At 37.6% G+C, this 24,587-nt stretch overlaps 2 protein-coding genes across 2 annotated transcripts in view; one reads left to right on the top strand and one right to left on the bottom strand.

Annotated features, from left to right (window-relative positions):
* The window catches only part of LOC138022167 (ubiquitin carboxyl-terminal hydrolase 39-like), a 19,407-nt gene extending 4,454 nt beyond the window's left edge, over positions 1-14,953 (top strand). The window contains exons 7-22 of the mRNA XM_068869201.1: positions 452-507; positions 2,169-2,265; positions 2,575-2,657; positions 3,255-3,300; positions 3,650-3,727; positions 4,192-4,256; positions 4,377-4,422; positions 4,983-5,047; positions 5,434-5,463; positions 5,573-5,620; positions 7,847-7,927; positions 9,758-9,819; positions 10,230-10,342; positions 12,244-12,278; positions 12,597-12,683; positions 14,735-14,953. Coding sequence (XP_068725302.1) covers positions 452-507; positions 2,169-2,265; positions 2,575-2,657; positions 3,255-3,300; positions 3,650-3,727; positions 4,192-4,256; positions 4,377-4,422; positions 4,983-5,047; positions 5,434-5,463; positions 5,573-5,620; positions 7,847-7,927; positions 9,758-9,819; positions 10,230-10,342; positions 12,244-12,278; positions 12,597-12,683; positions 14,735-14,758 — 1,016 coding nt within the window. The 3' untranslated portion in view covers positions 14,759-14,953. The remainder of the gene's footprint in view (positions 1-451; positions 508-2,168; positions 2,266-2,574; positions 2,658-3,254; positions 3,301-3,649; positions 3,728-4,191; positions 4,257-4,376; positions 4,423-4,982; positions 5,048-5,433; positions 5,464-5,572; positions 5,621-7,846; positions 7,928-9,757; positions 9,820-10,229; positions 10,343-12,243; positions 12,279-12,596; positions 12,684-14,734) is intronic.
* LOC138022168 (UPF0561 protein C2orf68 homolog) lies at positions 14,936-24,587 on the bottom strand. The gene is made up of 3 exons (XM_068869202.1): positions 24,194-24,587; positions 16,333-16,463; positions 14,936-16,012 (listed from the first exon to the last, which is right to left on the bottom strand). The coding sequence occupies exons 1-3, from the start codon at positions 24,585-24,587 to the stop codon at positions 15,896-15,898; spliced, it is 642 nt and encodes a 213-aa protein (XP_068725303.1). The 3' UTR covers positions 14,936-15,895.

Here is a 24,587-nt window from a genome sequence, read left to right as displayed (position 1 = left end):
GGAAATATCGCCGAGAAATTCAGAATCTTGAGAGCAAAGTTCAAAACTGGCACGCAGATTTGAATGCTAAGTGAAATTTCAAAACTATTGGTCATGCGTGATGTAGCTTGACTGTAGAAAGCCAAAATGCCTTGCTTGCGTGATAATTTTCATCATCTTGCTATTAACTAGGACATGCATTATCTTGTTATTAGTCTTATTAACAAGCACAATGTTTTCTACAGTATTGGCTGCTTGATTTCATGGTTTACACTCCTGCATAATTAAAGTGCCTCGGGCTATAAATTGAACTGGAAAAACACAGACAGAAACTTTCAATCATTGCCCTCAAACTTGTTTAATTAGTGTTTTGTTACAACTTGGGAAAAGTCATTTGCCATTTGGAAAGCAAGTCATTTTCTATTTGCTATTTGTCATTTGTTATTGAATAAAATGTGCCAATCTCTTTCAGGTATTGTTGGCTTGAATAACATCAAAGCAAATGATTACCTCAATGTGGTTTTACAGGTAAAACAGTTATTATTGGGCAAACCAGTTTCAACACTTTTAAGAGACCTTGTTATTAGAAAGATTGACACGACAACACTTTATCACGTAACAGCAATGTTATTTATGGTACCGTGTGAAACATCAATTACTGCTGAACAAGATGCAGTCATTTTTATGATGTAATAAGATACCATGGTAACAGGAAGCCTTGCAAAAACACCCTATATCTTGGCTTTAGTTGCTCATATCTGTAAACAACATCGTCGCTCTTTGGAGGTTGGGTGCCCGAAACATCCTGGAGCTTCCACTAATGGCAGCCAGCTCCAAGATGGAGACTGCACCGATGGCTGGCAAAACCTGACAACCCAGCCATGAGCCCCCATGCCCCCGAGAAGAATGGGCACCCGTCACACTGATACACAGTGGAAAGCAGAGGGTGGGGAGGGAGGGAAAAAAAAAAAAAACAAACCGCTAAACGCTCCACACAATGCTCCTACTTCCCGCCACACTGATAAATAAGCGATACAGCCCAAAGCACGAGGTATTCCACGCATGCACTAGCATACTACAACCACTGACCAATAGGCTGCAGTCGCTCCTAGTTGTTTACTTTGTTAAAATTCGTTTAACCTCATAAAAACGAACTTGGTGACCCCAATTTTTTATTGCACAAAAGTGATCAGCATGCAAAGATGAAAGTCTCTGCAAAGTTTTAAAAATTTATGTAACACGGATTCAGAGCTATCTTAAATTTTCATTTATTTAAGGTGGCTCTGAATCCACACCACAGATTTTTTTAAAAACTTTGCAGAAAGTTCTATTATGACACGTTGATTACATTTCAGAAATAAAAAAATGGGGGTCACCAAGATATGAGCAGCTGAAGCCAATATGGGGTGTTTTTGCAGCCTGGCTTTCCTGTTGCCATGGTAACGTTTTACGTCATAAAAATGACTGAATCTTTTTCAGCAATAATTGTTGTTTGACATGGTACCATAACGTTGTTAAGTGATTAAGTGTTGTAGTGTCAATCCTTTGATATAAGAACGTTTCTTTCAAGTACTGAAACTGGTTTAAGCCACCTTAATCAACAGAGAGATCAGGGCTGGCGCATGGGGGAAGAGCACTTGCCTTCCACCAATGTGGCCCGCGATCAATTCCTGGATTCAACGCCTTATGTGGGTTGACTTTGTTGGTTCTCTACTCTGCTCTGGGAGGTTTTTCCCCAGGTACATGTACTCTCCTGAAAAACCAACATTTCATTTGATTAATGTTTTGTTCTGATTTCAGTTGATTTGTGTGTGCTCTGTTAAATAACCTTGAGACTAAAATAAAGTTATTATTACTATTACTATTATTGGCCAATGCTATGTATTGATGCATTGGTCAAGACATTAGAACGAATAACCATTGCATTCTATATCAATGTGTTGCTTGAGAAACGACCCCCAAGACCATCCTTACAAAGAAAGTGAAAAATACCAAGTTGACTAAACTTTTTTTTTCCAAAAGTTATCAGACTCTATTCATGTATAATGACAACATAAACTGCTACAGTTTTACCAAAGTTTTTCGCAGGTGCCTGGACATTTTCCCAGTTTTGACATTTTATTCATCACAAAATTAATATCTTTTGGATACTTTCACATTGGGTACAATTCTTTTATTCTACTCCACAGGCACTGGCTTTCATTCCACCCATTCGTGACTTTTTTCTCCGAGAAGAAAACTACCAAAGCATCAAACGTCCTCCTGGAGATATCATGTTTCCTTTGGGTAAAAGTTACAGTCTATAAATTTGTAACAATAAGTATATCACTTTTCTTGATAAGTTGTATGGGCAGTTTGTCTGTATGGAATCTGAAGGAGTTAAGGTCAGATCAATACTTGTTGATCTTTGTTTTTTTTCTAAAGTCGTAGGAAAAGGATACTGATTGTACTGATGCAGATAATTTACTAATTTTCATTGGCTGCAATGATTCTCAGATTTAATTTCAAGAAAGTTGGGTGACTGGTAAACTGTAGATGAATGATTGCATTATGATACTGCTCACCAAATATTGTCACTCTTTGTTACTGTAACAGTTAACAGGTTTGGTGAACTTATAAGGAAGATATGGAATCCTCGGAACTTCAAGGCTCATGTTAGCCCTCATGAAATGTTACAAGTTGGTATTTTAAGTGACTTAACAGCCCTTAATTCATGTTACATATGACACTGTTCCTGTATAAATTAACTTAAAATTTATGTGGCAGCATTGCTAGTAAGAGTAGTTACTGGCAATAAATTTACAACTTGCTGGAATGCGCTAGAAATTCTACTGTTACAGTAATCGTTATCGAAACAAATTGATAATACTGGAGCTATCTTTAGTTTATTTTGTTTAAGGTGATTCCCTGCTTTGCATTGCGCAACTCTACGGCATATAATTTCTTCCGTCATTGGCGTGCGCATTAGTTCTCGCACATTGATAAAATGGCAGATTTTCATTGATGCCAAGCTTAATTTTTCAAGGAATAGCTATTTTCTCGTGAACAAGCATGGTCACCCCGTCTTTTTAATGGTATTATGTACTCATAATAGGTACACAGAAAACACATTTTAAGGAGGGAAAAAGTTGGATACTAGAAGTTGTAGTATTATATATAAATGCCATGAAACTGCATTTGGAGCCCGACACTGAGTGTGAGGTGATGATGTAGCAGTCCAATTTGCTTGCATTGCTTTGCAACATTGAGCAATTTGAAATTATTACTTTTTTTAGGCTGTAGTCTTATGCAGCAAGAAGAGGTTTCAGTTCACAGAACAAGGTAATTACTTGTTCAGGTGTTGTCTCCTCTATTGCCTTGGTATTATGAACAGGTATTCAACAGTTACAAATCTCCTCAACTGAATTCACAAATCTGTGAACATCTTTAGTATCGATACATTGTATTCTTTGCAAAACTGGTGTTTGAAATTTATACCTGTAAAAAAATGATTATATAATTTATAATGTTGTGGTTCAAATATTTTCCTGCTTCAAAAGTTTTTTTAACCAGTTTGAATCAGGTTATGATAATGAATATCAGATGAAGAAAAATCAAAATTGAACTGGTTCAAAAAATTTTAAACCAAGAAAAAATTTAACCACAACACAGGCACTGTTTTTGTTTTTAGGTGATCCAGTGGAATTTCTTTCTTGGTTTTTGAATTCTCTTCACACTACTCTTGGAGGAACAAAAAAAACCACCAGCAGTAAGTGCTCTTGGCACTCAGTTTTAAAGTGCCTGAGGTTCTGACAATGTTGTTGTACTTTAAAACCGTGAGTGAAGCAGCTAGGAAAATGACTGGAGTTGAATTTGTTCCAGGTAGTCCCTGGTTTACATTGTAATTTCCCGACTGCATCGTTTTTATGGCCAACTGGTTTGCCTCCGGCCAGTTGGCATTCTTAAAGTGGCATAAGTGTCATTCATGGCCTGAAACTGGTGATGATAATTATGAAAGTTTAAAAAGGCATGCATGGAGCTTTAAGAATTTATTTCGTACTTCGATCCCAATAGTGTATGGTGATTAACATAAATTAAATTAATGTATCAGGCCTGGGGGCAACCTCAGTCAGTCACTTACATCTTAAGGTTAGGATTGAAACGTGTGTTAATCAGTTTGGTTTTCATTTTCTTTTTGTTCACAGAATCTTAATTCTTTGATTCAAATTTTAGGCACAATCTACAAAACATTTCAAGGCAAGATGAGAGTACTATCTCGAAAACTTCCCCAAACTGAGGTATGTGAGCTAAAGTGAACTACACGTACAGTGTATGAAAGACAAAAAAGATGTAAATTTTTTTAATTTACAAGCTCTCTGTATTTGTGTATAATGGTGATGATAATTTTTGAATAATAGAATGAAGAAGATGTCAAAAAAGACCTTGAGCAGGAAGAATACAAAGGTGATTGCAGAATTTACATTGTTTGTATGGTGGGGTCCTATTAAACTTGTAAAAACCCTTTACGCTAAGTCTTGTTTATATGTGATCTTAGTCATTGTGTTTGACAAGTAGCCTCAATAAGGGGAATGCAGGACTTAAATGCAGATTGTATCAAGATTTTAAAAAAATTAATGTAAGGTAACATCATCACCAAATTATTGCTAGATGTACATTTATTTAGCATCTGGCCAAAATTTCGTGCCTTTCAGTTTTTCTTTTTTTTTTTTAAAAAAAAAGATGACACATTCGCTGCACTCTTTACTATGTAGCTGATGACAACTGGTTCCAAAGACAAGGGATAACCTACATCTATAATTATGAACCAAAGTATCCAGCTGTTGAAAAATATTTTTTGTTGATTGAGTCATTGTAAACCACATCTTTAAACTTTTGGAAGAGTTTTTAAAAACATTGTGCAGTTGCAACTTATAAGCATTAAAAAAGGTAATTTTAATTAGAGTTTTTTTGTGAGACTGAATTGAGAAAGCCACATACTAAACTCTTAATTTTTCAATGTGTAGAGACCACAAGTAATTCTCCATACATGTACCTCATGCTGGATATCCCACCGTCTCCTCTATACAAGGTAATGTGGAAGTGGAAAAAGAGATACATGAAGTTTAGGGAAAATAATGTTAATTTTCTAGTTTTTAAGTACAGGTGTAACAGTGGTTTTAATATGTACCAACAGCTGACAAAAAGCGTTGGCTACTTTACTCAGAGGAGTCATCTACTTTTTCCCCTAAATCGAAGTAATTAACCCCTTGACCCCTCGGGCGTTAGAGTAAAATCTGTTAATTCAGGAGTCAATCAATGGGTTAAAGATTAAAATTCATTTTGACAATGACAATGGTCAAACCAGCCGCCAATTTTCTTGAAACCCCCTGGGTGTTTCTCGGAATCCATAACACTTGATACATTTTTCTGGTTAACCAAGATTTGATTTAAATAATTTTCTGTTTTGTTTTTAAGGATGAATATCAACAAAACATCATCCCTCAGGTACGTAACATTCAGTTTTAAACAATTTAATTTGTTGATTAAATTATTTTAATATAAAGTGAGAAATGTTACAGAGCATTGTCTTAATCAACTGCTTTGCATGCATCAGGTACCATTGTTCCAACTTCTGAGCAAGTTTGATGGTAAAACAGAAAAGGTATGACATGCTTAATTTTTTTCATATTTATCAGTTGTGAGATGTACATTCTACAGAAAGTAAGCAAGGTTTTCGATAAGAGCTGGCCAGCGACACTCGCCAGCTATCACACCTGAACTCGCTCCCTACTTTTCCTTGGAAATTACCTCAAATGTTATGAATAACACGAGAAACATTCGCACAGAACACAAGAAATGCAAATAGTTTTGTTCAAGAAAAACAAAAGAGACACCTGAATTCTGAGTAATTTTGGCAGCAATTTCTATTTTCCTGTCCCTTCCAGGATCGAGCACACACGTTTTTTGAAGCAGCAGTCCAGCAGGACTTCCAGTACTGGGTGTATAAGCTGCCTGATTTGTTAAGGGGCAAACCGTTTGACTTTTTAGGGAGGGTTTGGAAGGTTTTGAAAAAAAATTTCCTGCAGCCTCTCAAGGAAAGAAAAAAAATCCGTGTATGGCCACGTCTGAGGAAAAAAATCATGCCTGCATTGTGCAGCCAAAAAAGAAAAGGCCCATCCCTACCTGTGGTCTACCAAATCTGAGTCGTTTACATACAAGCTATGCTCTTGTATTCAATACAGCAAGGTTTTCTCAAAAATGGGAGTTCACTGAGCTCATGGAGTCTCATAAATATTTCAATGATGTTTCAAGGTGTAGACAGGCCAAACACGACTCCTATCTGCTATCCTCCTTATCTTGAAAGAAAATTCTTTTCATTTCAACGGGAAAAACCAAACACACCGCAATGTGAATAAAGATGGCAGTATCTTTTGCTAACATCTTCATGGCGGGAGTTGAGACAGATACCATCAACCAAAGTCCTTACAAACCACTGGAAAAGATACATTGACGGCATCTTTTCTCTATGGGGGGAACATAAACAAAAAGCAATAAACAACTTCACAGAGCTAGCGAATAGCTTCCATCCTACAATAAAATTCACAGCTAAGATTTCAGATACTGTTTCAGAAATAACATTCTTGGATACACTTGTATACAAGGGCGATCGATTATAAAAGCACTCTATTCTTGATATGCGCATGCTCTTTAAACCAACAGAGACTTTCCAATACACACACTTCAACTCCTGCCACCCTCCAGGCATCAGGAAAGGCTTCATCAAAGATGAAGCCCCAAGGCTTCTTAGAACTCTTCAAAAGCGAAATTTGAAGAACATATCGCATTATTCAAACAGAGTTTACGTCACAGAGGTTATCCAGGTAACCTTTTGCACGTGCAGTGCAAGGAAATCCTTCACATTGCTTTTATGTTTGAAAAGGTCAACACACAGCACCACACACTGACACAAACACTCATCCTTTACCTTCAACAATAATATTATTATTGTGGATTTAATGTAACTTGTCTGCTAGTGCAGGCAATACACTGTACAATGGTAAACGTTTTACATAGAAGAAACTACTATGAACTGCAGGATGCACAAGTTGGCTGAGTAGTCATGGTTTACAGGGATAAAGTAACAGTTCTTCTGCAATATTTACATGTACATTATGAACTGCAGTGTTGTAAATGCTTACTGGAAAGTTTGTATTCAATATAAGTGTGATTCAACAGTTACACAACTATTCAATGTAACCATATTAACCTGTGTGTAAGTCGATCCCGTCTTTTTTGATGGCAAAAAACACAATTTTCTCAAATTTCTTTTAATTTCTTCTAATATAATTTCAGGAACTATGGATACACGAAAAAATCACAACATCAAGCGCTTAATAATTCAGTGGTTCAGCAATAATTGTTATTATAATTTATGTGGGCATTTTGTCCTTGAGTTTTGAAGAAGCTCTGACTCATAACAAATGTAAACATCAAACCTACAGTAGTGAATATCTTAACCTTTAAAGTTGGAGAAATCCTTTTTCATTTCAACTGGAATTGATTTAATACATTTTAATTATCTTGCCGTCAAATGAAAAGCCACTGTTTTCCGTGGCATTTGTTACACCCAAAATGATAATATTATGCCAATGTTTAATAACTTATTTAGCTGTAACTTGTCTCTAAATCTTTGACCTGTGTATAAGTCTAGGGCGATTTTGAGGTCATAAAAGGTTGACTTATACACAGGCAAATACAGTAATTGTATTGATTGTTCATGCCCACCTATTATAAGATATTTTTAATAAAGAAAATCAAACAGAAAGGAAATCTTTTTTCTCTTTCATGTATTATTAATGAGTTTGTTAATTAATTTTTCTGTTTGCAGGAATACAAAACATATAAAGAAACATTTGTCAAGAAATTTGAACTCACAAAGTTGCCAAAGTACCTTATAATGTGTGTAAAGGTAAGTGAGAAAAACCAGGTTTGAAGTCCTTTGTATGAAAGGTTTTGCTCTTGAACTAGAAATGACAGCTCTGGTCAGCTTTTGGTAATAATAATAATAATAATAATAATAATGATGATGATGATGATGACGATGATGATGATGATGATGACGATAATACTTCTTGACTTTCTGTGGATAGAAAACCCTGTGAGGAGATGATATTTGCTCTGCTTAGCCTTGGCCCCAGGTCTGGGGCTTCTAGACTAACTTCTGGAGGATTAGAGTGGTCCCAATGACATCATACTGTACTTCCGGCAAAGCTCCCAGTACACCCTCAAACTTGTGCGATACTCACCAAACTGGTACAACTACTTACTTCATGCCCAACCAACTCCACTCCCTTGCCACATATTCTGCACTTTGGATTTACATCCTCTTCAATTGTGGCCTGAAAAAACCTCATTCACAAAGCCTGCTCCTGAGTAGCAAAAACATACCCCTCTGTGCTCTTCCCCAATTACCCAGCTCTAAGCCACCTCTCATCAGTCACTTGACTGACATCCCTCATAAACTTCCCATGCAACCTCTTCTCCCGAAATGTCTCCTTCCTTGCTTTCTCCACTGACTTCTTGTACAAGTTCTTTGTTTCTCCCACCTGCATCTTCTCTCCAACAACCACTTGCCTTGACATATCCAAACAGACCAAATTCCTCCTCCTTCGCACAATCATACACACTGATCAATCCTAACTATCCTTCCTCTTCATGTACAACCTCACAACACTCCCCTTCTTGTGGAATGACCCAAACATTCCCAACCTTTTCCTCGTCTTCTTCGCCCTCAGTTCCCGATCACTTGAATCCATAATCCCTGCACTGTACCTCACCACACCTGAAGCCCCATGAATAAAATTCCCACTGTTACAGGACAACCTTCTCCTTCATCTCCTTCTGAATATCTGCACCTTCCAACACACCCAAGTACTTACAGTGTAGAGCGCTTTTCAAATGAGTGTCGTAAAACCAAAACCAAAGTAATTACTTTGACCAATCAGAAAAGACGGAGACAATCCAGTAAACCAATCAAAACTCAAAGTAATTACAAGTAGCCGACACAAAGCGCAGGAAAGTGTGCACGAGTGAGCCACAATTAGGTTTGGTTTCGCTTCTGATTGGTTGAAAAAGTGGCGCAAGAACTTTGAACCAATCACTGAGTGAAGTAATTCACTAATTACTTTTGACACTCAATTGAAAACCGCTCTACTCCCATTCTTGTCAACCTCACTCATCCGCCAACACAATTCCTTCACAATGAACCTAATTCACCCTCTGCTTCAACACCAACACAGCACATTAATTTTGTCCAGCCCAAACTCTACATGAATGTCCTGTGGACAAAAAAACCCACACAACATTGATCAAACTCTCCAGCTCCTCTTTAAACCTTCCATACAGCTTCTTATTATAATTATACTCAACAAAATATCACGTGTCTGATTGGTCAATGACGAATGTATAAAAAGGTTTAGAGTGCAATACAGTTCTAAGTTGCTATGGAAACACAGCAATGGACTGGTTTAGTTGGGTATATGAAAAATGATATAATGGTATATCATTAGAAAAAAAAATTGGTATATGATAAACTTACTCGCCTACGGCTCATGCAATTTTGAGAACTTTCAAAAGATCACTTGTGCCCATAAATCACAAAATGCACTTATGTTCATATGGTTTCCTATATACAAATCGACCATGAACAACAAATTTTATGGTTGATGAATATTTTTGTTGTGTCACAAGTGTGAATCAGTCTTAAGGAAACTTGTTTTCTTAACTTTTCTGGATGCAGCGTTTTACCAAAAACATGTTCTTTGTGGAGAAGAATCCTACTGTTGTGAATTTTCCAGTCAAGTAAGTAATACAGTGTATCGAGCTTTTAGGTGATTTATTTAGCAGCTTGTTTCATCTAATAATGGATAGATCTAGAGCAGACAAACATTCATTTGCTAACGTTAACCAATATGCAAAGTACAAGGCATCATCTGGATAAAAAAGGATATGCTTTAAAAAATGTTTTCTTCTCAATTCTTTGGCTTTCTTTGTGTTTAAATATTATGACAGTTTTTTGAAGAAGTAAGGCTCCTTTAACTGCTCAAAATGTGATTACGGTTTGTTAAAAAGACCAAACTGGGCAAAAAAGGTCATGCATGATATAACAAAGTATTATTATAACCCTGATGTTTCCCAAAACGATTCTGGAGAAAACAAAACTGTTTCCCTCAGGACCATACATTAAGTGTATATTGCATGTTATTTGTCAGGGGTGTAGACATGGCAGAGTATCTTGTGTCTGACCCTGCTGTTCAAGATGCACATCCTCACACCGAGTATGACCTGATAGCAAACATCTGCCATGAGGGAGAGCCCGGAAAAGGTAATCGTAAAAATGTGCATAGAGCTTCCCTTTTCTCTTGTTCATTGAAATAAATGCAGCCTGTTCTCAAGCACGGTTAGATGTCATTATGCTGTCAAACTTAGCATTACATGACTTTGTACATTCTGGCAGTACCAGGATTGGTCCAAAAAAGGTTTAACCTCTACATCCAGTCAAAAACGTAAGAGACTTCAAGATCTATGACGGCAACGGTGAACAAAAACGTCACCTCAAAATATACCTTGGCTCTATCATAAATCTTTTGCGAATATTCAGTCTCGTTTACGTCCTACAATATGGTGAAGTATCCTAAAAAATAAATTGGTACGAGCGGTATCAGAGTGAAAAGAGAGAATGAAACATTCTCTGTTGCATGCTTACGTTGTTGTCAAAACCTCAAAGTTGGTGATTTCACATTGTCGTTTTGCAGAGGACTGCAAACATACGTGGTAAAATCCAGCACATTTAATATTTTATGCTCTTTTAACCATTGATATTGTTTTGTGGCATTGTCGTAGTTGTAGCCATAGCCGTCATCGATTCTTTAACCCCCTATTTGACTCCTAGGAGTGAGACTCTACTGTCTTGCGCTCAACGATTTTACAAGTCAATAGGGGGCTGTTCAGAGGTCAATGAAGGGGTAGTTTCTAAAGAAACTGTGGTGCTGCGTCGGTGGGGAAGTAGTATACAAAAATTTGGTTTATCAACGGAGTTGATAATGTAAATTGACCACCGTACAGAGATTCTAAAAGCTGACGTTTCGAGCGTTAGCCCTTCGTCAGAGCGAATCGAGGGATTATGGGTTACGTGTAGTTTTTATAGTAGAATAGGAGCTACGCTATTGGTGGTAACATGGCAACGTGAAAAGTAGGAATATATTAGTTAAATGAAAAGCGTTCGTTAATACCGTGAGGATTAAGGGTGCCGATTTGAAAGATGAATTTTTGTTCCAGATTCTTGCGGCTTTCCGTCGTACCTAGATGTAGGGAAAGGCCGCAGATAGCCATGTGTTTTTTGGAGTGGTTAGGCAGATTAAAATGGCGAGCGACTGGCTTAGATGCATCCTTGTCATTCTTCTCAACATCGCGAAGGTGTTTGCGGAATCGGTCACCTAGTCGTCTACCTGTCTCACCAATGTATAATTTATTGCATAACGTACAGGTTATGCAATAAATGACATTTGCGGAGGTACATGTGAAACGATCGGTGATCTTAACAGATCGCTTAGGTCCCGATATCTTGCTAGTGTTAACAATGAAAAGACAAGTTTTGCATCGTGAGCGCGCGCATTTGAAAGTGCCGGGTTGCTCTTTGGTTTTGAGCGCGCTTCTAACTAAAAAGTTGCCTACGTTTTTGTCGCGTTTGAATGAAATAAGTGGAGGTTGCGAAAAGATTCTACCAGTCTCTTTAGAATCTCTGTACGGTGGTCAATTTACATTATCAACTCCGTTGATAAACCAAATTTTTGTTCAGAGGTCAGTGGGTTAAAAGAGCACCAGGGTGGGCAGAGCAGGGGAGGTCAGGTCATTGTATTCATTCAGTTATTATTTACAAACCAAATTTGTAACTCTGTTAACACTAACTGGGTAAATGATGCAAGGAAGCCCAAGAGAAGCTGAAAGCTAATTAGCATCGGGATCCCTTATCTGCTACAGTTGATGGAATTGCACCATCATTTTTGTGGATGTCAAGAAGCAAACTGAACTTTAACCCACTGATTTGATTTGCTTTGCTATTACTGTTAGTCTCTGAAAAGTAGTTGTGTGCAGCTGTATAATCATGGGGGTTTAATATAGTATTTATTATTAGTAGTAGTAGTATCATTGTTGTCAAGTAAAGCCTAATTTCGTTTTGTTTTATGGCTTTTGTAGACCTTCTAAAGTATTTTATCTTTTTTTCAGGTGCTGGAAATTTTAAAGTTCACATTCTTCATAAAGTGAGTTTAATGCTTTTAGATCCAAGGATTATATTACCGGTACAGAGCTCTTAACATTTTTCCTATAAACCTGATTCTTTCTGATTCTCTCTCTAAAAATTGGTTGTTTCTCTAATATGCTTTTTCCTCCGTGTTAACTCCACTTTTCCCCTCTCCAAAAACCAATATTAATCTACAGTTTCCCCAATTAGTAAGTGCTTGAGAGTATCACGATTATTACAGTATTGTTATTCTTACAACTGAGGTAACATTTCAACGGCATGCCTTACCTTCTCTTGCTTCAGTAAACAATATTATTTTTGTTTTATTTTTTTTTAGGGAGCAAACAAATGGTATGAACTTCAAGATCTTCATGTGAAAGAAATCCTGCCACAAGTGATAACTCTATCTGATTCATACATACAGGTATTCTAGATCTGACACCACTATTAATTTTTTATGTCCTTTGGAACCTGACTGAGACTTTTCTCCTTGAAAATTCTGCTATATATTTAGGCTTAAACAGAGCCAATCTTCATCAGTGAACTGTAGCGGGTGAGGCTAAATTGCGTGGGTGGGTGGGTTGTGGGTCGTGTTTGTTTGAAGATAAAAAAACCGATATATATTTGCTCCCTCAGTGCTCAGTCCAAATTTTGAATTGCCCTCTCACTAATTAATTTCCCCAAACTTTTATGAAACGTTGAACAAAGGAAAACTTTCTTCCATTAAAGGGTTAGGGTTAGGGTTAAAAGTATGCATACATGGAGGATCTCTGACACACGGTCCATGCCGATTAGACACTCTCTTGTGTATCTCATTTACTAATTAAGTGCATGGTCAATACAGCTTCAGTTAACTCTTCTCCTAATTTATCCTCTCAAAAAAGAATGTTTCTCAATTTTCTGAGTCATGTAGCAACTTTCGTAACATACCGGTATGTGATTGGCGCGATAGCCAAGCCAAAAATAAGACTGAACGATTGAAACAATAGAGTTGTAAAGTATGACGTCACAAATGTTTAAATTTGTGAAATTATGGGTTTCATTAAGATCTTCAGAAAGTATGTGATGAAGAATGGCCATTTGCCAAAAATCATCATCTTATTGCAGTTTGGGGATGAGATATTGGCCCTTTCATGCTACAGTGAGTCCTTACAAATCCTTGTAATTTTGTCTTTGTTCTAAACGTTTTAGAACCAAGACAAAATTACAAGGATTTGTATGGAGTTACTGAAGCATGGAAGGGCTAATATCTTACACACATTTTGCAACAATATATTGATTTTTGGCAAGCAGCCATACATCATCATGTACTTTCAGAATATCTCAGTAAATCCCATAATTTCATAATTTTAGTTTTTGTGATGTCATCACTTTACCACACTACAACTTAGAATTAAAACAATAGAAACTGCTTACAATACCAAACAATAGCATGTTACGAGAGCTGCTACATTATTGAAATTTCTTGTTACTCAATAATCTAAATAAAAACAAGCTGTTAAGTATTAATAATACCGTCTGAATTTGTCATGCTTGTTCAGTCTCTTTATTCCGTCTATTCGCTCTGATGAAGGACTAACGCTCGAAACGTCAGCTTTTAGAATCTCTGTATGGTGGCCAATTTACATTATCAACTCTGTTGATAAAACCAAAATTTGTGTATACTACTTCCCCACCGACGCAGCACCACAGTTTCTTTAGAAACTACCCCCTTTATTCCGTAGTTGGTTGAGCATTGGGCTGCCATGCGGGACGCTGTGAGTTAGACTCTGGTCAGACCAACACTAAGGGTCTTTAATTACATAACACAGGGGAAAAGTGCTGCCTTTGTATGACAATGGTTCGACTCTCTAGTCTGCTCAGATAAGGACGATAAACACTAGGCACTGTCTCACAACCCTTCAATCTTCATAACCCTGTGGGACGTAAAAGAACCCAACACTATTCACAAAGAGTAGGGCATAGTCTTCGGGTGTTGTGGTCTCCTAGGGCATGGCTCCCATTATTCTCTAAGGTCAAATTCAAACATTATAGTTTGGCGGATAGCACTATCCATCGTATGAACGACTGGGGCCAGGGGCCTGTTTCTCGAAAGTCCCAAAACTTTTCGGGCCATTTTTGGGTGTCACAATTGCGTTCGTATCTCAAGAATGGAGAGCATTTAAGTCGTCAAACTTCAGTCATTTGTATTTTTGTCACCTTGAAAACATGTTAAAAGATCGGCTTTTCAAAACAAGCGGTTGGCAGTTTCACAAATGGCTTTTCGGACCCGAAAAGTTTTCAGGACTTTTGAGAAACGGGCCCCAGGTCTACATGTAACCTGAATACTGTTTCTATTAGCTGACATCTCCTGCATAATAAAAAATTACAAGTTTCTCTCTCTCCAATAAATGACAAGCTGCACAACATTACTTCATAGTGAAGATCAAACAACTGTCTCTCTGACGATGAGGATTGATTGTTTTCTTGTTGTAGATTTATGAGCAACAAAAAGAATAGTCAAAACAAGATGGCTGTAAGCATACCAAGATCTGACGACACAATGCAGGAAAGAACGATTTGAAACTCACATGGAGTGTCGTCAAATGGCTACTGTTCCTAGCCAAAAATGACAGCATTCAACAGAAAACATTTTTTTCTTGCAATATTGTGTAGAAAAATAACTACAAAAACAACAATTAAAAAAAATTAAAATGATATTTTATTGTATGCGTGTTACTGACAAATACTAAACAATTGAATTGTCGGCTTTCACTTGAACGCCAAGCCATGTCTTTTCATCAAAACAGAAAAAGAATAGAGCTAAACATGGAGGATCAATTGCATGGCTACCATTTTGTGATTAGGGGCATAAACATGGCTGCTGTGAGGTCATGTGAGAGTCGGCAATACTTTATTTAAAAAAACAGCAACAGCAACAACAACAACAACTCAAACTTTATGATAAATAACATCTTTCTTTAGTATACTTTGTCATTAAATTTGTTAAATAGTAACAATGATCATTTTCATCACAATGAGAGGATAAGAACGATTAATTTGTACACAGGGAAATCAATAATTTATTGAAAGGAAGTTTCACTGTTTTCAAAATATAAACTTGGAACTAATAATTATTATTACTTCCAAACATTCTTTCAATAAAAGAAAAAGGTCTTTTGACAAAAACATTCCAAGTGACTTTGGTGCAGTTCTGGATCTTTTTTTTTTATTCCTGTTTCAAATTTATTGCAACAAACAAAACCCATGAACAAAATAATGCCACTTATATTGCTTTTGTCTAAAGTCCTTCATTTTCTTTAAAATGCTACTTTTTATACTATTCATCCAACTTCTTAAACTGTATCCTTCCTCTTATGTACATGTACATGTAAGTTGCAAACACAAGATAGCTGTTGTTGAAAAATAATAATAATATATTTTTTTCAACAACTTGCTCATTTGTAACATTGTGGACTTAAATTAAAGATGTTTATAGCTGCAAACTTCTTATACTTGAAGGGGATTTGTTCTCTTCTGGCAAAATATGACATTGATTTTTACATAAACCCTTCAACTGGCTATTACATTTTTCTCTGAAACAAGTTTATAAAATATATTACAGTATTGCTGTCATACGAATGGTCAATATTATCCTCATGATAATCTCTCTTTTAAAGCTCTAGATATTTGATCATACAATGCATCTCTAAGCCTAGCATCCAAGCCATTTGTCCTGCCAAAGCTGTTGACAACCTTTTTCAAGTCTTCACCCTGCAAAACAAATCATGATTTCAGTTACGCAAAACACTGTACTTTGCAGCAAGTAAAACAATTTGACACAATGAACAAATAAACGAGAACAGAGTCAAAGGAGTGGCCATTGAAAGAAGCATGATAACAAAGACGAATAAGAGAAAAGGGCCATTATTATTTTTCATTTTCAGAATTCACTGTTTGTTACCATAGCAATATTAATTTTATTTTGTTTATTAACATAACCAACTTCCACCATTGCAGCAACAGTTTCTTGAATTTGGTAGACTTGTCATACATGTAATAAGGTTTCACACTAGTAAGAGACCTTTGCTTACCTCACAAATGTTCAATTCTCGCACTTCTCCATCTTTTCGAACAAACTCTAGTTTCATTCGTACTGGGACTTCAGAGGGAGCAGGCTCAGAAGTCACAGAAGGCTGGTCCTCCCAGTTTTCTGCCGGTGATTCTTAAAGGCAATGGAATAAATAAAACTGAGCTAAAAGGTCAGACAGGAGTAGGGCAAGGGAACTTGATATGCCATTTCAAAAAATTAACAGGTTTCAGGAACAAAGAAGGAGTACCGGTACGTTTTTTTCAAAATAATGGTAAACTAATCGGCAGGTTCAATTCCCACCTGTATCAGAGTTTTTTTGTCCTTATGTAGGCCTGTTTCCATTACTATGGCCAATGCTCAAAGGGATTACATGGGGATATACAGTCAAACAGTGAACAGCTTGAAAGGCAAGACAATGTTAAAACTATTGCACTCATGCAGCTTCAAAGAAGGATGGAATTCGAGACACATGCTTAATTACTAGCCCACTTTCGATACATTAAAATTCAGTCCTAAAAAAAAGCCATTAATTGAGGCTTTGGGGAATACACTCCTACAAATTCACGGCCTTCATCAGGAATCTTCCAGGTCAGCTTGTGTCACGCAAGTGTCACGTGATAGCTGACTCGGCACGTCCCGTAACGCACTGTCCCAAGTGTGCGATAGCACGAACCGTAGCCCGCCTTTCTTGTTTAGAGAAGGGCCCTCTACCCTCTCCCAAACAGCTCGAGAATGGGACAGCATAAAAGGCCTAGTATCATTGAGGCACAGAATTCTGCCGACTATAACCATTTACGAAGCTCGGGGCACTCGTTTGATCTAAGTGATGTCAAGATCCTGGACAAGGAAGAAAACTGGGTCAGACGTGGCATTAAAGAAGCTGTTTGGGAGAGGGTAGAGGGCCCTTCTCTTAACAAGAAAGGGGGGCTACGGTTCGTGCTATTGCACACTTGGGACCGTGCGTTACGGGACGTGCCGAGTCAGCTATCAAGTGACACTTGCGTGACCCAAGCTGACTCGGCAGATTCCTGATGAAGGCTGAAACGTCGATTGTTCGTCTATAATTTTCCAGTAAGTGAATTATTTTCGTTTTATTATACTCTCAACTGGATGACTGATACAATTTATTGTAATAAAGTTACATTATTTTCCTTTTATTGGTATGTGTTTTCTTGTCGTCAGTTTTCTCAACGAATTCCCCCAACGCCAGTGAAGGTCCATTTTTCCTGTTGATTAGTTTCATTCCATCCCATACATAAGTTATTGGGCTAGTAGAGTGGTTTTAAATTGAGTGTCAAAAGTAATTAGCCGATTGCTTTGGTTTATAATTACTTCACTCAGTGATTGATTCAAAGTTGTCATGTCACTTTTTCAACCAATCAAAAGTGAAACCAAAACCAATCATGGCTTGCACGTGCACATTTTCCCGCGCTTTGTGTCGGCTACGTGTAACTGCTCCGAGTTTTGATTGGTTTACTGGTTTGTCTCGGTCCTTTTTGATTGGCCAAAGTAATTACTTTAGTTTTGGTTTTACGACACTCATTTGAAAACCACTCTATTGTCTTGCATTCAATAATTTTCTATTAAAGAGCCAGCTTCTTCTACAAAAGCAAGTAAGTCTGCCTTGAATGATACTATGTCACTAAATCAGTCTGTGATAAAGCTAAAGAGGATGAGCCAACCAACAAGCAAGAAAAGAAAAATATACAATTAAGAATGGAGTTAAATGAATTCGAGTAGCAAGAGTGGGATTCAGAGAAAGAGTTGATGCGCTGCATGCAGATACTGTAAAGTTTTCCCCGTGCATTCATCTTCATCCTTAGTCAATGGTTCCCAGCTAGCAAAGGTATCTTTTCTTTTGCGTTCGCTGGGCTGACGAGTACGGGAAAAGAGACCTCAACCATGGGTCGAAACTCACTGTGTTGAGCATGTGCGGCAATTACTTAGCGACTGAATCTTCATGTTGTGTAGGATCACCTAACAACAGCGGAATTACTGTAAAGGAATGCGCGAGACACAGCGGGCTCAAGTCACAGTCAGCAGGTTTGAGTCCCGTTGTCACTGACAGCGTTTTGTGTTCTCACGTGTTATCAGTTCCCCCAAACACTGGGCACTAGTGCTGTGGGTTCCCCCTTCCCTACCCATAGAACATGTCAGTGCTAGTCTTTTTGAGCTTACGGGCTAGCCCATAATGCACAATGTCATTGGGGTTGTCTGTCTGAGTGAGTGAGTGAGTGAGTGAGTGAGTGAGTGTAAGATCGCGTGCATGAATCACTAAACTAATGAGGTCTTTCTTTTATTTTAAAAATTGATGTCCATTTTACAGTTATTCTGTTTCCAGCCTACTTGTTGCCTTATCCTTTCTTAATTTTCCTTATGAAAAGAGAAATTTAAGAGAATTTACGGCACGATTTCGATATCAATTGCATGATAAATTTGATTGGCAAAGCTGTTGGGAAGACAGTAGGATTTGAGCGGAAAAACAGCCTTCGGAGTCAAAATGCCCATAAAACCTTACCAATGAGCTTTCATGTTGATATTCCTGTAAGATGTTTGATATTTTTGAATTTCGAAACATTTTGTAAAATCTCATCACTTGTCATCAAAAGCAACTTGCTCTCTGACATTTGCCGACGCAATGTGCATATTTTTGTCACGTTGAGATCTCTTATGCCACAAAATCATACTCAATTGACCATTTGTTTTGCTGAAATTGAAAATATAAATTTTTCAGATGTCGGATATTTTCGAATTTTCACGGGAAAATTGGGAGGTAAGGCATCATGCCAATGAAGATACCTGATGCTATCAAGTGACTTGCTCATAATTTGTTTTCTCTCTTTGTACACGATCGCCTGTGATACAGAATTGTTTGACAAATGTATTAAAGCTTGAGAATTACCAGTGCTCTTCTTGAGTGAAAAAAGAAATAAATCCAAAGAAAGGAACTCTGCGTTGACCTTGATTTCCAAACAGTATCACCTACTGCCAGATTCCATCATGACTCTTTGCACACCTTACTACCTCTCACCTTCCTCTCCTATGAGCCTGCAGATTTATTTTCCAGCCATAAGATGGAGATATTTTCAAATTTCAAAACATTTTGTACTTTCTTCATCTGATAAACAACTTTATACTTTGACATGTGCCAATAGACGGGATATGCACATTTTTGGCACGTCGAGATCGAGATGTTTAATGCCAAAATTTTGCAGAAATTTAAAATATAAATTCCTGAAGGGTAGAAGTAAATTTCATTTTAGATGAAAATTCTTTGAAGACTGAAAGTTGCTGAGACGGTAAAAGAACTTGAAATTTGAAATTTGAAATTTGATAATCTAATTTTGGTAGCTAACTAAAACTAAGACCAACTAACACCAGAAAGGTCACAAAATTAACTTTAACCCAATGATTCGTTCGCGTGCGCTGTTTTGTTAGGCAAGATAACTTGGGAAATTTTCGAGGTTTTGCATTGGAAAGCGAGCGTTAAAAATAAACCATATGCGCAGTAAATGTACACAAGATACTGAGTTCTAGAATTAAGTTCACCTTGAAGAAGAAACAGTGAACTTCCAGATGATGTAAAAATATTGCTAAAAAGTGATTGAAAACACGTCCTAAGGCTCAACTGAAAATGTTTAGGTAGAATTTTCGAAGCAGCGCGCGTTAAGCATTCAAGAAAGTTTTTGATCGCTAACTAAACAAAGCGCTTGAAAAATATATATTATAACTCAAAATATGCCTTGTGCAATTTATAGTTAAATCTAACCACTCAATGGATAAGAATTTCTTGAAATTTATTCCAATCGCTTTGTTTTCTTGCAGGTATAAGTGCAAAAATTATGCCCAAACGCCGCTGCCGAAACAAAATTTCACGAGGAGCTTTCTGTTTGTCGAAATACACGTGCACAAAACCGCAAGATTAATTTAGTTAATTGATCACTATCATGTTTCATGAGAGAACAAACAAGGTCAAATTGTGTACAAAAGTGCTCTTTCGAAAACTTTCACTGAAAGATAACTTACAAAACACAAGAAAACCAACAGAGAAAATCGCTGGAGGTATTCTCGCATTTACGGAATATAAACGCACGATCGGATTGATTTATTTGTTGAAGACACTGATCTTCCGAGGTATGCCGAAGGTGAAAATTCCTTCGATTACCAATTTATGTTAGGACAAAAAAAACTTGTTATTTGCAAAAAATCCATCGGTTGATCAATATAAAGCTAAATTCCGGAGCAAATCAATGCCCATTATGACGTTAATTGCTACGAAGGCCTTTAATTCTGCGCGGCTTACTCCATGAAAAAAGGTAATGCGCCCGGGGGTTTTAACAGTTTTTGACAGGCATACCTACTCGTTTCGTTTACCATTAATTCCCATAGATCATCTCCTATGAAAACTAGGAAAAATATTTAATTCATTCTGATTATCTAAAACGAAATACCGAGCAGTGGCTGCCACGAAATCCGGAACTTGAATACTATCGAGCTGATCATTCCAGCGAGCTTCTTGTTTATCATCGGTCTCTAGGTTTTCACCGTCTTCTTCGTCACTTTTAAAGCCATCTAAATCAAAATTTTTGTTTCTAATATCCCCTCCTCTTACAGGAAAACCATAAAAGATCCCTTAGATCCCTAGATCCTCCGAATCCGAAAAAAAAAAAGCATGAATATCCCCATCGTTCGGTGCGCTATCTGGCGCATCGGCTGTTGTTTTCGCGTAATTTGATCGCGCGATCGAAAGGGCAAAAAGCCAGCCCTTGTGGGGTCTCTTATCAGCTGTCAAAATATGCTCACAACACGGCAAATGATTGGTCAATTATCCTTCTAAATCTCCATAACAACAAAAAATTTAGATTTCCTAAGGGAGACTCGGTAGAGGCCTAAGATCAACTCCGATCAAGACGCCATTTTGTGCGGCCGGTTTTGGCCGGTTTAGGTATTTCAGGGGTCATCGCGCGCGGCCGGTTTTGGCCGGTTTAGGTGTCAATGGGTTAAATAATTTTCTGGGAAAAATGTTGTGATTTTCATCCAAGCCAAAAAATTTTCACAGGAAAATCGGGAGGTAAGGTAAATGAAGCTACCTAATGCTATCAAGTGATGTGCTCATAATTTGTTTTCGCTCTTTGTACATCGCCTGCGATACAGAATTATTTGACAAACGTATTAAACCTTGAGAATTACCAGTGCTCTCCTTGAGCGAAAAAAATAAAAAACAGATCCAAGAAAGGAACTCTGCATTGACCTTGATTTTCAAACAGATCACCTTCTGCCAGATTCCATCATGACTCTCTGCACACCTTACTACCTCTCGCTCATTATTTTGTATTTTTCTTTATTTTCTCTATAAATGCATCCATCTTACTTCGAAATTCACTCAGTTTTTGTAACTGTTACAGTAGCCACATGCAGTGCTTATCTGAAAAACTTAATTGCAATGCTCTTCATGCATTACATGCATTCATTGTCAATGCCCATTACAAAAACATGTCAACAATCACACAGACAATGTTAATGGTGTAGCATTAGTTACCTGTAAGCACATGTCCCCCGAGGGACCTATTTCTTTACAGGTCACAGGTCATTGTTTTACCAATACAGAAAGTATCCTAAACATGCATAAAAGCTAACCTTAAGCCTAATTAGCTAAACAGTTTACTATAGAAGACAAACTGCCAAGTGAACCTTGGACGACCAACTGAGGCTTTTAGTGCTAGACGCTGCCAATAAAGTAGCCAGTTGTACGGGTTCTACTATGTAGCAGGAAGGCATTGCACATGCTCTTTAGCAGTAATGAATGAGACCTTAACAGATTTGGCCGATGCAGATGTACATTAATTATAATCTGAGATCTAGGAACAAGGTCTTTAAGTCCTCATTTTATTTACAACAAGACCATTGATTTTATGACCTTGAACAACCGATTACAAAGAACACGAAGATAACTATTGCGACATGAATAGCCCTTTTAGTATGGTCACATTCCATTAACCGTATTTTACTAATTGGGCAGTAAAATCTCATTAAACTCACAACATCCCATCCTGGCACGGTAGTCAGAGATGAGTAAGGACAATGTGTGAGCTAACATGGCACGCCATGTGAGTCAACATAACGAGTCAACATGTGAGCCATGCAAGTCGACATGCAAGTCACACAGTTATTGAAAGCTAACCATTTTTAAAATAGGTGATTAGACGTTAAAAAATTAAATACTGTTTATCAGCACTGTGCTTAGACTTAAATGCTAGATTCGCATGCCTCGCTGGCTTGGAGATTGTCCAGTGCCGTCAGAGAGGCTCGCCCAACTGAGCAAAATTGGCTGCTAGTTCATGATGCATCTTCTGTGCTTGCAAATATTTCAGTATTTATTATTAGAGCCAATTCATACCACCATTTGCCTCCATCCTTGAAGCGTGACGAATTTTGCGTGAAGTTTTACTTTTCAAACGTTAACGGTTTGTCCGGTCATGTGTCACTTTTGACCAGTGAAACGTTGGCGGTTATGTTTTGAAATTGACAGTGTTTTTGACAGCATACCAGCATGTTTTGTTCACATGCTCTTCAAGTTTTCAGGTTTTTTCGTGAGAGCGGAGATATTATGAATCTGCCTAGGAATCTAGAAGAGTTATAAACATCTATCTCCCATGAGTTTCCAAAGACACAGAATATGGAATTTGGTATACTTTACCAAGAAGAGATACGTGATTCAGCAACTAAGAGAAAAAAAATACATGAAACCGAAGTGAAACTAGAAAGATCGAGGAGAAACTATCTCTGCCTCTAGGGCATTCTGTGCACACACTCTCTTCCGTGTTTCAAGGAGGATTTAAAATCTTCATCTCAAGCGACTCCTGGACTGTAATTCCAAACTTGTTGACTTTGATTTTTTTGTCTCCATTGCAAAATGAGCAGAGGCGTTATTAGGGCAGTCATGCAAAACCCGAACGCTTTCACAAAAAACCTGAAAACTTTGAGAGCACATGAACAAAACATGCTGGTATGCTGTCAAAAACCTTGTCAACATAACCGCCAACGTTTCATTGGTCAAAAGTGATACATTACCGGGCAAAATGTTAACGTTTGGAAAGTAAGACCTCGCGCAAAATTTGTCACGCTTTAAGGATGGACGCAAATACCCCACTACTATAGGGAAGATATCATTGACCTTTTGTTATTAATGTGCCATCCAGAGCCTCATTGGTTGTAGAAACAAAGGGTATTTTGTCCCTGTGGTTGGTACATTTGAATAACAAAAGCAAAGATTGCAAACAGATATCTTCCCTAGAAAGCGCCCATCATTTGAAGAATGAGGTATTTCGTATGAAAATTAGTGGCTGGGTACATATTCCAGAGTTTATGCACATCTCGGAGCAATTGCAGAATACCCCGCAACACCTCACCACTATTGATTCACCTAGGCGGCATTCTTTGAAGAACGAGTCGGAATACAATAGAGCTTATTCTTACTTAATGAAATGCAAATAGCTGGGTATTCTGCAATTCATTAAAAGCGTCTGTAGATCAAATTGCACCGTATAATTCTGTCAAAATATTAAAAAACCTCTTCCTTTTGCAAATTTCGTATCCTACTCAGCTTTATCCAACAATAATTGAAAAAATATCTAGGTGTCATGCTTACCAATTCTATCTCAGATTTCAAATGCGTTCAACAAACAATTCAAATCAATACAATGAAGATGTCACTTAAAAATGTAAGCTTAAGCTTATCGTATTATACGATGACCTTCTAAATAATCACAGTTATTTTCCCGCCATTACATCATTAACCCTTTTCTTTTTAAAACACTGCCTGTAAATCAATATGCGCCCTATTGAAGAAGATTTATGCTTACCTTTCTTCTCCAGCGTTGGAGAAGGTCCATGCGGTTGCTGGTCGTTGGTCGCCTTTGCCCTCAAATGAGGCGGCACGTAAGTTTGTTTGGTCGGTCTCTTCGTTCGCTGTCTGGAAGCGGCACTAATCTTGTCTTGAACTTTCTGAAGCTTTTGGTCTTTGTCGTACTCGTCTCTATCCACTTGATTCTTTATAATGGACTGCATGAAACCATGTTCCATGTTTAGTTTGGGCGAATCCCGCGAAATTGACATCCCCTGCGCTGTATCTCCGTCAAAAGTATCACGTTTACAATATTCACGAATATTCCCGATAGTAAACGAAAAATTATCGGCTGGTAACGCGTAAGTGCGTAACGCGATCCTTCCACGATTATGATTGGTTTCTGGTTTCAT

This window comes from Montipora capricornis, chromosome 10, assembly GCF_036669925.1.
Source record: "Montipora capricornis isolate CH-2021 chromosome 10, ASM3666992v2, whole genome shotgun sequence".
NCBI classification, from domain to species: Eukaryota; Metazoa; Cnidaria; class Anthozoa; order Scleractinia; family Acroporidae; genus Montipora; species Montipora capricornis.
The sequence above is the reverse complement of the archived record's forward strand: the minus strand, read 5'-3'. Positions and strand labels throughout refer to the sequence as shown.